We start from the raw sequence: 13,725 nt of genomic DNA, 5'->3' as shown, positions 1-13,725 counted from the left end.
GCCTGTCCATTGAGGGAAGCTTGATGAGGGGAGTTGTTTTGTAGGAGGTTCCCAAGTACCTTTTTTTTTTTCTCTTGAGGCAGTGGGTCAGAGGGTCAGGCCCTCTGGCTCTGAAAAGTGTGTGTTCCTCCTGCCTTTCTGAAGCAGACCAAGCCATCAGAGAAATCATGATATGACTTGCACTTGACTTTGTTTTGAGTGAGGGAGGGCTGTGCAGGTCACCAGCCTCACTTCTCCTCCACAGCCATCTGAATCCAGTGACCAGATATTCATCAGGATGACTGGAGATGACCCAGGGTGAGGCAATTGGTGTTAAGTGACTTGCCCAAGGTTACACAGGTGGTGAGTGTCAAGTGTCTGAGGTGAGATTTGAAGTCAGATTCTCCTGACTCTTGCACTGGTGCTCTATGCACTGTACCACCTAGCTGCCCCCAAAGTGTATAAATACTTGAAAGCTGAGGTTTTAGTTTGGGGCTTACTGACTGGAAGTGTTTGTTTGGCCAAAGGAGGACTCTGCGAAGTCCTCCCCCAGCTTGGAAAACCCAAATGTTGTTGCTTCCCTTTCTGATAACTGTGTTCAGACAGTTGGACCCATCTGTTGATCTCTGGTATGTGTATTGATTATGGTCAAACAGAGATTCTGGTCAGATAGGTCTGTTGATCTCTACTTCTGTGTATTTTCTCCAAAGATCAGGGAGCTTAGTTTTTCCTCTAAACTAAATGAATGATACCTGTCTTTGATTCAAGTGATTGTTAACCCCTCAAAAGTTGCCTGTCCAAGGGAGAAATGAAATGGGGCAAATTTTCTCTCATAAAAGATGCAAGAAAAAGCTTTTCCAATGGAAGGGAAAAGGGAGAAGTTGAGAGGGAAAAAGTGAAGCTTACAGTCATCACATGTGGCTTAAGGTGGGAGTAACATGCTCACTGTTTAGTATGAAAATCTGTCTAAATCCTCTATAGGAAAGTAGGGGAGAAGAGAATAAGTGGGGTGAGGGTATGATAGAAGGGAAGGAAAATGAGAGGAGAGAGTAACTAGAAGTAGACACTTTAGGGGAGGGACAAGGTCTAAGGAGAGAATAGAATAAAAAAGGGGCAGGATAGGATGGAGGTGAATATAGTTAGTCCTTCACAACATGACTGTTATGGAAGTCTTTAGCAAAGCTACACATACACAGTCTATACTGAATTGCTTCTCTCCTCAGTGGGGATGGATGGGAGGGAAGAAGATAGAGAAGTTGGAACTCAAAGTTTAAGAAATGAATTCTGAGGATTGATTTTGCATGCAACTGAGAAATAAGAAATGGAGGTAATGGGGTATAGAAAGAAGAGAGAAGTTGGGAATAAGGGAAGGGAGGGGTGTGACAGAAGGGAGGGCAGATTGGGGGAAGGGGTAATCAGAATGCATGATGTTTTGGGGTGGAGGAGGGGAGAGATGGGGAGAAAATTTGGAACTCCAAATCTTGTGGAAATGAATGTTGAAAACTAAAAATAAATGAATAAATTTTTAAAAATTTCTGTTTCCTTTCAGAGAAGCAGGTCAAAAAACCTGTGGTAGCAGGTGCTCTTGTGTGTGTAGAGCTGATTACTGACTGAAAGATCATAAATAGTGGTTGGCTATACGATCATGTCCATTACATATCTGTATTTAGGGCCATGTTCTCTTCTCCCAGCAAAACCCAACCTCCTCCAAGGAGGTGCTGAATAGTTTGTCAACTGTTTCATTTTTGCTTTCAAGCCATAATAACTAACACTGTGGTTTACTAGTGGTTTGCTCAGTATACATTCTCCATAAATGTAGTTTAAATTGAATTCATGTAATCATATAATCTCAGAGTTGAAGGGGAACTCAATTCATCTAACCAATACCTGAAGAGGACTTCCTTTCATCTCACTCCCTGCAAAGATGATGCAGCCTTTGCTTAAAGCCCTCCAGGGAGCACCTCTAGAGAACACCCAGGACTCCATCCAGCCTGGCCATCATTCTCTGAATCCTCTTCTGCACTATATTGTCATCTATTCCTAGAATCCTCCAGGGACCACCTGAAAGTTAACACCCATATAGTACTGTCTGTGTCTCACAGTCCAAGGTAAGAGAGCTGCAAGAGGACAGGCACTGCTGTGGGATGGTCTCATCAACCATTTCCTTCTGCCCTAAATTCCACACACTGCTCCTTGTCTTTTGTCCCACACTGAGTCAAACCATTCTGGGGCATCTTGGCTTAGAAACTTAACAGAAAAAGCTCTTGAACTGGCATTGTCTGTGGAGAAACTGTTTAATGGGAATATGGCACAAGCGGAGACCATCTAAGATGGCATCATATCCTATATAGAAGACTCTTCTTAAAGACAGGAGAATTGGCTCATGCAAGGACATTCTACACTGAACTATCAAGAGGAGGGAGAAGACATTGTCCATTGACCATTTAGTGGGAAGTTTTCTGGGGTTTTAAATTGCCAGACTGAGCCCAATTGGCACTTTTTTTATGTTCTACCCTGAGACTGTGGCCTACCTCCTTGTCCCTGCCTGGTCAGGTCATGCAGCACCTGGAAATGATCCAGAGGCTTTGACTTTTGCCATTCTAGGAGCAAGGAATGAATTCCCCAGTTTGAATACTGGACATCAGGGAATCCAGGCTGGGGGTCACAGTCAACTCAGCAGAGAAATCCTGAGGTGCAATCATCAGGGAACACTATGCTAGCTAGGCTTCAGATTTGAACTTGGTGGATTAATGTTACATAGGAGCTGAGTTCTACTGTGAACTTCACTTCCTTGTCCAGAGACAGGTGGCGTGTGCCTGAGGGTGAGGCTTCCCAAGTACTGAGTGGAATGTTTGTATGTTTCTTTTTGCTATATCTTTGAGGTAAATATCCTTGTGTCATAGCTAATGGAGCTATGAAGTGTTTAAAAAAAAAATGAGGTGCTCGTGCCTGGACCCATAATAACTGGGTAAGTGAGCAAACAAGAGATGATGGCTCAAACGAGAAACACTTCAGGGTACTAGACAAGCGGAGGGAATGCAATATAACCGATCTTGCCCTCACAGTAGGGCCAGGACTATCCAGTTACCATACACTGTCCCAAGAAGAAAGTATCCAGTCAGACATTCCCAACATGAAAAGTGAATAGATCTGTGGAGACAGTGGGGCCACTAACAGGGGATCAGGGAAGGGCTCACAGGAGAAGTTGGAGCTGAGTTGAGCTTTAAGGGAAGATCAGGATTCTGAGAGGAAGACCTGAAAAGTGAGTGCACTCCAGGCATGTGGGGTGGCCTTTGTCATTTGAGTAACATGGAAGATAGACTTCAGTTTGGGGAACTGGGTGAGGAGTTCAGTTTGGCTGGAATGCAATCCTGATGTCATTTAGTCATTTCTTAAATGTCCGATTCTGCATGATCACATTTGGGGTGCTTTTGGCAAAGATACTGAAGTAGTTTGCTATTACCTTCTCCAGTTCATTTTACAGAGGAGGAAACTGAGACAAACAAGGTTAAATGGCTTCACCAGGGTCTCACAGGTAGTAAGTGTCTGAGGTCTAACTTATAATAAGATTCGCCAGACTCCAAACTTGGCTCTCTATCCACTGCACCACCTAGCTGCCCCAGAATGAAGAGGAGAGTAACTTAAAGTGGGGATTATGAGAAAAAGAGGAAATGCTGTCAAGTTGGCCCAGGAGCAGGAAGACCTGGGTATGAGTCCTGCCACTCATACAGACTGGCTGTGTGACCCTGGACAAGTCACACAGTGCCTATTAGAAATCTTTAAAATTAAATATTACAGACATGAACCAAGAAATATCTTTTCTTTCTTAATAATATTTTTCTAATTACATGCAAAGAAAACTTTTAATTTTCCTTTTTGATAAAATTTTCAGTTCCAAATGTCTTCCCTCCTTCCCTTGCCTCTCCCCTCCACAAATAATTTGATATACTTTAAATGTATGCAAACCTATGACATTTTTTGCATATTGGACATGTTCTGAAAGAAGAAATAGTTTGTCAAAATAATTCTACTTTGGAAAAGAAGAGAAATCATGAAAATAAATAAAGAAAAAACCAGGAAGCTTTAATCTGCATTAAGGGTCCATCAGCTCTTTCTCTGGATGTGGGGAACATTGTCTCCCATGAGTCTTTCTCAACTGTCTTGGAGGTCAGTTTACATTTTCTAAGTGCCTGCTATGTGCCAGGCACTGTGCTAAGCACTGGGGATACAAAAGGAGGCAAAAAACAGGACCTGACTCAAGGAGCTCACAATCTAATGAAGGACACACGGAGTAAACAAATACAGACAAGATGAGCTACATACATGATGAAGAGGAACTAAGTAACAGAAGGAAGGCACTTTCTGGTGCCTGAAGATACTGTAGGGAAGCCTTCCTGGAAAGATGTCATTTCAGTAGGGGCTTGAAGGGATCCAGATAGATCAGGAATCAAAAGGAAGGAGGCAGAGCCATCCAGGCATGGGGGAAAGTGCAAAGAGGCAAATTTAGGCTTGGTAATAAGGAAAGACTTGCTAAGGAATAGGGCTCTCCCCAAATGGAATGGGCTGGTCAGAGTGATGGTGAGTTCTCTATACCATCCCTCTCATCATCTGATTAATATAGCATAAAAACTATAAATGACCTTTGATAGTCTTGCCATTTTTGTAATTTTGACATGACCCAGGCATGAGCACTGAATCTTCCTCCAGCTACTGAAGTTGGATTTTATTTATTCAAAGAGTGCTTTATAGGTATATCTGTCCAAGTACTGAGTTTAGTGATAGGTTGACCACCTGCAACTCTTATGCATTTGGTAGTTATTTTGAATGGGATTTCCTGATATCTTCATTCTTCTTAGATTAGTCCTTACATTAGTCCAATGGCAAGACGAAAGTCAAGGTGAGTGGTAATGGCTGGAGGAGTAATGGAACAACTTGGTATCTGATCTCCGACCAAGTTCTGTGAGTTTCACAGCAGCTACATCAGCCCCCTTCATGGCCTTTGGAAAAAGTTGGTTTCCTTAATGCATTCTAAGGGGGAACATCTTCACATACCTGAGGTAGAAATCTCCCTGACTTCCCAATGAATATGAGGCCTAAAGGTCACCCTAAATCTGATTTACTCAGTGTACCCAGATTGTTTTGGTAAGGGGTTATCTCTGCCCTGCTGCAGAGAGAGTTTGGTGTCAGATGGAAAAGAAATGGATGAGTAGCCCTGAGCAAGTCTTCATACCACAGATCTTTGCACTCCCAGAGAACTCCACAGACACTGATATAGTTAGATTTCTTCAAAGCATGAATACATTGGCATTTTTACAAACCAAGTAGAGTTGCCTTTATGGACTAAAATATATGAAGTTCTGTCCATTTGCATAAGAATAACCTCAGGAGTGAAAATTGGTCTTTCCATGATCCTACAGGCACCTTTCCTTGGAGAGAGTAGGGAACCATGTTGTTGTTTTTTTCTCTCTAGGTGCTGGAAGTCAGAAAACCAAGATCTCTCTTCCTTCAAGGTGTTACCAACTCCACTCATCTCACACACTCAGATTATTAAGTAATCAATTTCCACCAGTGAGGAAAGTCTTACACAGATCATCTTTGATCAGAGGGTTACATAAATTGCATTTTTTACACAAATAGAATATACAAGGAGAGTGTGCTAAGATTTGAAGAGGGAGAGATCAGTTCTAAGTGGAGGGATCAGAGAAGATTTCATGAAAACTTGATCATTGGATCTTATAGAAGGGCAAAGATGTCAATAGATTTCAATGGGTGATGGGGAGAAGTTCTCTTCTAGGCAGAGGGCACAGCCTAGGCAAATACATGTGGGGGAACAGCAAAGGGTGGTGTGAGAGAGCAAAAAATAGTCCAATTTGTCTAGAGGATAGAAAATGAGAAGAGCAGGAAGGGAAAAGAAGGCTGGAAGGATGTCAGACTCTCTCTGTCATGTTGGGGGCCAGGATGTCATCTCTCAGCTTCTCTGCCCTTTCTCTCCTTTCTTCCCTTTGACATCTTTGAGGCTCCCCCTCAGGCTTTGCTCTAACACTGTTTCAGGCTAACAGACCATTTTCTTTCAGACAGAGAAGTAGTTACCGCAGGTAGAAGAAACCTGCATTTTGGCAGGAAAAAAGTAGTATGATCTGGGTTGACTGAGAGCCTAGTTCTGCCCTCTTCAGGGGTCAAGGTCAGGCTTAGATGCTCCCCAAAGAAGTCTGAGGCATCACACCTAAGAGTTCTGTTGGAAATATTCATCTCTGGTCACAGGCCTGTGGACAGCACCAAAGGAAGGTGAGTATAATGCAATAAGTGCTGGCCTTGGAGTCAGAAGATGAGAGCTGAGGTCTTGGCTCTGGTGTTTCCTGGATGCTGACTTTGGGCAAGTCATCTGCTGATTCTGAGTCTCAGGTGCCTCATGTGTATAATCAATAATAGTTTCTGTGCTACCTACCTTAAATGAGATAACACATGGAAAAGGATTAATAACTTTAAAATGCTACAAAAAGCTTTCACTAGTGACTATAAAGAGAAGTAGGGCAATGGCAATGAGGAAGGAAGAGAGAACAGTGTTGGCTTCAATGCCCCAAGAAGTCTGCTTGTAGGCTAGAGGGCACGACAATCTATGAAATGTCAGCACTGGAAGGGATTTCAGAGGCCACAGAGTTCAGTCTTTCATTTAATTCAGGCTTATCTCCCATAATGTGTTTGAAAAGTAGTTATTCAATTAAAAATACCTGGGAAGCTTCTATAATGTGCAAAGTACTGTTCGAGGTGCTGGAAAAGAAAACAAATTCAAGGAATTTGAAGCAAGAGTAGGAGAAACACAGAGATACTTCCTTGTAATAAGATAATCACATAGATAAGTCAGAGTGTGAAAAATTCCAGAAAGAAAGACTCTCTCCCAGTTACTTTGAATGTGTGTGATGCAATGTGGGGACTGTCTAGTTTAAAAGCAAAGTCAGTATGCCTCAGACGCTGGGACAGGATCTGAATCAAAAGTACGAATCTTAAGCCTAAGACAAATTTACTTGGGGATGGATAGAACTGAGATTAAAAGATAGTCTATGCCTGGTGCAGTTGTACCCCATGGTCTGAAAGAATAGATGATGGTGCCCAGACCTCCACTCCCTAGGAGGATGTGGCAGTGGGGTGGGGAAGGGGATGGCTTGTAGACAGGGGTGTTTGGGGAGTAGAAGTCTAGGGAGAAGGGATCTAGAACAGTGAGACCCTGGGGAAGGTTGGTGGCAGCCTGGGCCCCGATGAGGGACAGGGGGATGAGCTTGAGGACTGCCTCAGAGATTAATCATGCCTGCAGAAGTCCATTCCCTGAACAAAGCCCCACCACTCTATCCTAGTTATGGCTCTGTCTAGGTTCTTTTGTCAGGCTACAACTGGCCATGCATTCATAGGCATTCATTCCCTTGATGTTGCTGAAGAAAAAGCAGTAGATTTTGAGGCTTCCTGGTGTGTGGGATGGTGAGACCCCTTCTCAAACTGTCTACTCAGAGGCGTCTCAAGGTACAAACAGGAAGTCCTTTATTAGGTTCCCAAGAGAAGCAGGTGTCAACCTTCACTAGGCAGTCTAGAGAAGGGAGATACAATACAGAAGCAGAAGGATGGTTATATAGCCCCAAACCAGAAACCCACCCCCCCTTTACCCTTTTGGTCAAGAGTTTGATCAAGTAACTTATTTTCAGAAATTTGCCCCAGATACAAGGATTAAGGAAATAGTGAACAAGGGGAGAGGGATGGTTTCAGGTAGTTTCACAATTTCGAGTTCCCCTATGTCACTTGATTCCCAAGGAATTGAAACTCAGTCCTAGGGTCAATCTACTTTAGACTTAGGTCCCTGAGAAGTCTTCACTATCACATTCACTGGTATTTGAGGTGACTCTCACTAGAGGTGACAGTGAGGGAGTGTGTGGGGAAATTTGGGAGTTCTGTTGACTGTGTGCCTATTTTTAAATGTAGAATAGGAGGAGTATCTAATTCAGAGAAGTGGTGATAGGTAAATAATAGGGAAAGTGAGGGGTTTTCCATCCTAGCCTGTGAATGGAGCCCTGACAGTCTGAGAGGCTTTGGAGCCTAGTGGGATATTGGTTTGGAAAACTGGGAGAAAAGATCTCCATCTGATTAAACTTCTTGCTAGTAAAATTCTTCCTTGTTCAAAGGGACAAGTCTTCCTTTTCCCCCTTCCTGTATACACTATGGTTGGTTTGCTCACAAGAACCACTGGATTGGGTTCTCTAAAGTGAACTGGGTCTAAGTAGGCAGCTCATTCCCAAGACAATGGAGTCAACTTTCACTGTTTTCTCTCCACCATGAGCCTCATCCAGTCAGTTACCAAATCTGGTCAATTCTCTCTCCTGTCCTGTCCACTTCACCTTTCCCATCCAAACCCTCATTTCCATTCCTCTAATCACCACCAGCCCAGAGCAAGCCCTCATCACTTTACACCTGTTGCAATAACCTGCTGACTGATCCCTTTGTGCCTAATCCTAACCTTTTCAACTCCATTGTGCACCCAGTTTCCTAATCAAATTATTCTCCTATTGAAAACATATGATCTTGTCACTTCCCTGCTTAAAACAGATAGCCAAGGAAAGAAATAAAAACCTTCAGGGACTCCCTGTTTTCTAGAGGATAAATTACAAATGTGTGGAGAACATCTGCTAATAAAGCCCTCTTGGCCCCAACCTACCTACACCACCTTAGAAACTACATTCCTTGAGCTGTAATAATTTTGCTGGCAAACTAGATTTGTTTGCTCAACCTTTGCCAGGAATGGACCCCTTCTACATCTCTGCCCACTCAAAGCCTTCTCTTCCTCCAAGGCCCAGCTCAGACCTCCCTACTTTCCTGAAGCCTTCACAGGTCTATTGTTCCCACCCCCCCCACCCACTCCCCCTCCCAATCACCCCCTCCTCCCCACAAGGCCTAACCATAAAGTGATCTCTCTCAGATTGTCTAGACCACATTGTCTAGGTGAGTCCTGGTCCCAGCCCACTGCCACACATCACATTGTATGCTTGCAGTCCTGTTCCTGCTCCCACCCCTCCTAGACTATAAGCTCCTTCAGGGCAGACATGATGGTTAGCTTTTTTTTCACCTTTTAATGTGCAGTCCAAGGGTACATGATAAGTAATTAAATGTTCAGTGAGAAATGAACTGAATAGAGGAGGAAGTCTGAGAAAACATGCAGAGAGAGTAAAATTGGGGTTTATTAATCTGAGCAATGAGGGCACAGTATAAGGCCTTAAGATGTAAACTGAGGCTCAGTCTCATACACTAAATTTTAATTTTAAACTGCTGAATGTATTCCCGGAGTACCTCCATTCTCTTCTTTATACTGTCCCAAAGTCCTCTCTTGACCTTCGCAGGCTGCAGAGGGAAGACAAACAAGAGCCCCTTTGTCCAGGGCCTCTGGGGGTCCACCTGAAGAGGGAAGAAAAACCGGCCCACCCACCTCCCACCCCAGGGGCAGAGAGTATAACTTAGAGCTTCATGAGACTCAGAGTTTGAAGGACCCTCCACAGTCATCTGGTGCAACCTCCCCATGGGAAAGGAGGAAACAGGAGACAGATCCTAACATAGCTGGCAGGGTACAGACTTGGGGGTCAAACCCAAATCGGCAGCCTTCTACTCTAACTGCAGTGTTCCCCCAGCAGAGAAAGCTAAATCCTCAGGGCCTTCCTCATGTTCATTTTGAAAAAATGTTAAAAGTCTTCCCATGACACCCTCCTCCTCTTCCTGCGCAGAAGATGCAAAGGAGAACAAGAAATCCTTACCCCACCCCTTCACTGATTCTACCCTCCAGGAACACCCTGGGACCAGGTCACATTGACTCTGCCCCTGACATGACCACTCCTGATCTCACAGCCCCGACTTCAGAGTGGCTGGCAGGGTCACTGCCTGCACCCCTTAGCCCACCCCAACCTAGATCTGTTAACCCATTTCATCACTGGGGCCAGAGCTGAGCTCTTGGGTTGCCAAGGTAGTTGGAGTCAGAAGAACGATTTCATTTCAGATGTTAGCTAGCACTATGACTTCAGGGAAGGTCAATACATATTTCTGAACCTCAGTTTCTTTATAAATTGTATTTGACTAGATAATTTCTAGGTCTCCCTCCAATTCAAATTCCCCAGACTGATTCTCTGGAAATGCATATCTAGTAGTACTTTCTGTACAACTGGCCTTCTTTACTTCCCCCTCTTTCCCTTGGACTCTGAAGTTACAGAACTCGCTATCTGCATATCTGTGGCTGGGTGAGATGGAAGTGGGCTGGAGAAGAGAAATGTTCCTGCCTCTGTATCTACATCCCCTCCTGCAACCTGAAGGAAGAAAAGAGAGCTAGGCAGACACTAAGGTTGGAAAGAGGGAAGAAGGGTCAAAGTTGATCCCAATCCCCTCTAGCTACACATCAATCCCAGCAGCTTCCAAGGGAGAAGGCATCATGGACAGCTAGTGGGAAATGGAGGCTGAGGCTCGTCTCCCAGGCCCCCAAGGAGGATTCCTCACTTACCCTATCACAGGAAATATCAACAGAGGGATTGGGAGAATCCAGGTCATTGGTTCCAATGCATTGTTTCACCAGCTGTGAAAGGTGGCAGAGAGAGTTCAGGACTGCCAGTCTGTAATGTGTGTCCCTCACATACCAGGACTGACAACAAGCTCAAGCTTTGCCCCAGCCAGCCCCCTAGGAGAATTTTTCTGCTTCTCATGTGGGACAAATCACTTTCTTCAGGGCAGCAAAAAGCAGAGCTCAGCACCCTCCCTGCCCACCTACTCTGACGCCATGGATGTCTAGATGAGAAAACTAGGACCTAGGAAAATTAGGTGACTTGCTCAAGGTCACACTGGCAGCAGGATCAGAACAGGGGCATCCGGAACAGAGTCTACTGAGGGACCTGGGGGTATCCTCTGTGCTCAGCTTCCACATTCCAGGTCCTCAGCGAGCACCTCAGGCTGGGAGGGAGACTAAAACCTTCAAAAAGGAAAAAAACCAATACAAGTTTAAACCTGCACTGGGCCACATGACTGTTCCAGTAGGGATAAGAGTCCTGTATGTGGAGTCTGAAGACCTGGAATTTGTGTGTATTCTGAGCACTTAGCATTGTTCCTAGGACATAACAAGGCATTCAATCAATCACTAAACATTTATTAAGCACCTACTGTGTGCCAGGTAACCTGCTAAGACCTAGAGTTCCAAAAAGAGGCAAAAGACAGACCCTGCCCTCAAGGGGCTTACAATGTAATGAGAGGGAGACAGCATGCAAGGGAATATACACAAAGCAAGCTGTGTGCAGGACAAATAGGAAATCATGAAGAACGGGAAAGCACTGGATCCAGAAAAGCCTTTTCTGATCTTCTGAGGCCAATAATGCCAATAATAACAGCAAGCACCTGTACAAATACATGTGTGCATATTTATACATGTACGTACACACATACATACATACACATACACATATATATTTATGTGCCTGGCTACTACATGCCAGGCAATACACTAAGTGCTTTACTATTATTATCTCATTAGACCTTGACAAACAGTCTAGGAGGTAGAGGCTTTTACTATCTCCACTTCACAGTGGAGGAAATTGAGGCAAGCAGAGGTAAAATGACTTGCCCAGGCACACAGTTAGTGAGTGTGTGAGAGTGCATTTGAACTCAGGTCTCTCTGAATTTGGGGGCCAGTGCTCTATCCACTCTGCCACCTAGCTGCCTGACTTTTTCCACTGTATCTCAATGGCTCCCCAAATGGAAATCAAGTTTTTCTGGAGTGAAGAGGTTGAGTTACAGAATCTTGGCAGAGGGAGCCCTCCCCCACCATTCCAATGCTACTCACCTCCTCTGGTGGCAGATTCAGAGTTGAGAGACGAAAGAGACTTTCTGATTCTGACTTTCTGTTGTATTCCTGAATGAATCTATTCAGCACATCCTGGTATGGCTGGTCCTGGGCACAGGCAAGTGGAGTCATCAGGCTGAGCAGCCCCAACACCAATAGGAGTACCTGCATGGTTGAGCCCCTCATCCTCTTGTTGCTCAATGCTCTGGGCAGAAAGGTGTTATCCTTTATTCATTGGCTCCTCCCAGCCTTACAGAAGGATGATGGATACCTGCAGGCATTGGCTTCTAACAGTTGCCTGAGGTGTGTGAATTCCTCCATACTTTTGTGATTGGTCACCTCTTGTCCCCAGGGCTGGGAGTCTCCTCCTTCCATTTCATCATGCAGCCCTTGACTTAATCAAAAGGAAGGATTGGACAAAGAGGGGAAGTATGGAGAAAAAGTAGAAGAGGAAGGCAGTATATTAGAGAGATAAAGGGAGGTGAAAAAATAAATATGTTCCCCATCTCTCTCTGTTTTACAAAGACCTGCAGGCCTGGCAGATGGGTGGATAGTTCAGTCAGCTGGCATATTGGGTTGCCTTTCCAGTTACTCAAGGAACGTTGCAACAGAGTTAGAGTTGTTTAAACTGACCTCTGTATTCTACTCTGATCCTTCCCAAATGCTCAGGCCCCAGGTTACTAATTGGTCAGTTTTTCCTGTAGATCCTCCCGTGGCCCTCATTACACCAGAACATGAGTACAATGCATATGTTCATTTACTAGCAAAGATTGGTCCTCAACATCTTGTCCCTACTCTGAAACGAACTGATGATCTGGTGCTAGCAAAATGAGTCCAGCAACAGGTGGCCATTTAGGGGTGGCCACCTACCAGTGGGCATGAGACTGAGGGATTACTGTCTCTCATTCAATGCTGAAACAGGTGGCTGAGGAATGTCACATGTCAACTGGAGAAGGAAGGAACTATTCCTTGGATAGTAAATGGAATGAGAGCAAGGAGAAAAGTCCCAGTCCAAATCTGGCAAGTAGATTATATTGGACTCCTAGCCCAACATAAAGGATGCAAATTTATATGTTCTTGTTTTGAGACCAAATGAGATGTAACAATGGCTTGTCCTTATGAGAATGTGACCCAGAAAAACATCTGTAAAATTCTAGATATTACAAGTCTTTATGATGGAATGCAGATTCAAAGTGACAATGGGTCACATCTGAAAGGTAATGAAATGAAGAGATATTGTATATTAAGCAACAGAGAGTGAATACATCATATTCCATATTATGCACAAACATCTGGCTTAATTGGAAGAAGGAATGGATTACTGAAAGGACAGTTAAGGAAGTTAAGTTCTAATAATTCTTATCAACATTGGAAAGATAATTTGTTCACTGCTTTTATGGATCATTGGGAGAAAGCACATCTCTAGCCAGAATGATGACTCCAGATCTACCAATTAGAAAACGGGGAGGGAGGTGGGGGTGGGAGAGGAGGCAGCCGCGGGGGTGTCTGCGGAGTGGCTCCTGGGGGTCCTTCATCGGAAGGCAGCCAAAGTCCTTGGGCTGACACTTCCGTGAACAGGGCAGCGAGTGCGCGGAGAGCGGCTTTGATCGCGATTTGGGGCAGCCTCTGGTGCAGGGGGGCAGCGGTGGCAGGAGCAGGAGCGCTCTGGTCCAAGGGACGCATGGACTTCCCAGCAGGCGATTGCCTGACAGTCTCTGCGCAGAATACTGTCAGTGTATCTGCAGAATTCCATCTTGTGTAACAAGTCCTAGAAATAGAACAAGCATATTTAAAAAGAAGAGTTGCCAAGGGCACCAAGAGGTGAAGTCAATAACATTTGTTAAGCATTTACTATGTGTGGGGTACTGTGGTAAGAGCTGGCATTACAGATAGAAGCCAGGGGG

General features: G+C 44.5%; 1 protein-coding gene across 1 annotated transcript in view; it reads right to left on the bottom strand.

Moving 5' to 3' along the window:
- LOC140533871 (protegrin-2-like) overlaps window positions 1-12,047 on the bottom strand; it is a 39,334-nt gene extending 27,287 nt beyond the window's left edge. Inside the window, exon 1 of the mRNA XM_072654210.1 lies at window positions 11,822-12,047. Within this exon, the coding sequence (XP_072510311.1) occupies window positions 11,822-12,007 (186 nt within the window). The 5' untranslated portion in view covers window positions 12,008-12,047. The remainder of the gene's footprint in view (window positions 1-11,821) is intronic.
- Between the last annotated feature and the right edge of the window lie 1,678 nt (window positions 12,048-13,725).

This window comes from Notamacropus eugenii, chromosome 1 (genome assembly GCF_028372415.1).
Source record: "Notamacropus eugenii isolate mMacEug1 chromosome 1, mMacEug1.pri_v2, whole genome shotgun sequence".
NCBI lineage: Eukaryota > Metazoa > Chordata > Mammalia > Diprotodontia > Macropodidae > Notamacropus > Notamacropus eugenii.
Note: the sequence above shows the minus strand (reverse complement) of the source record. Positions and strands in the feature narration are given on the sequence as shown.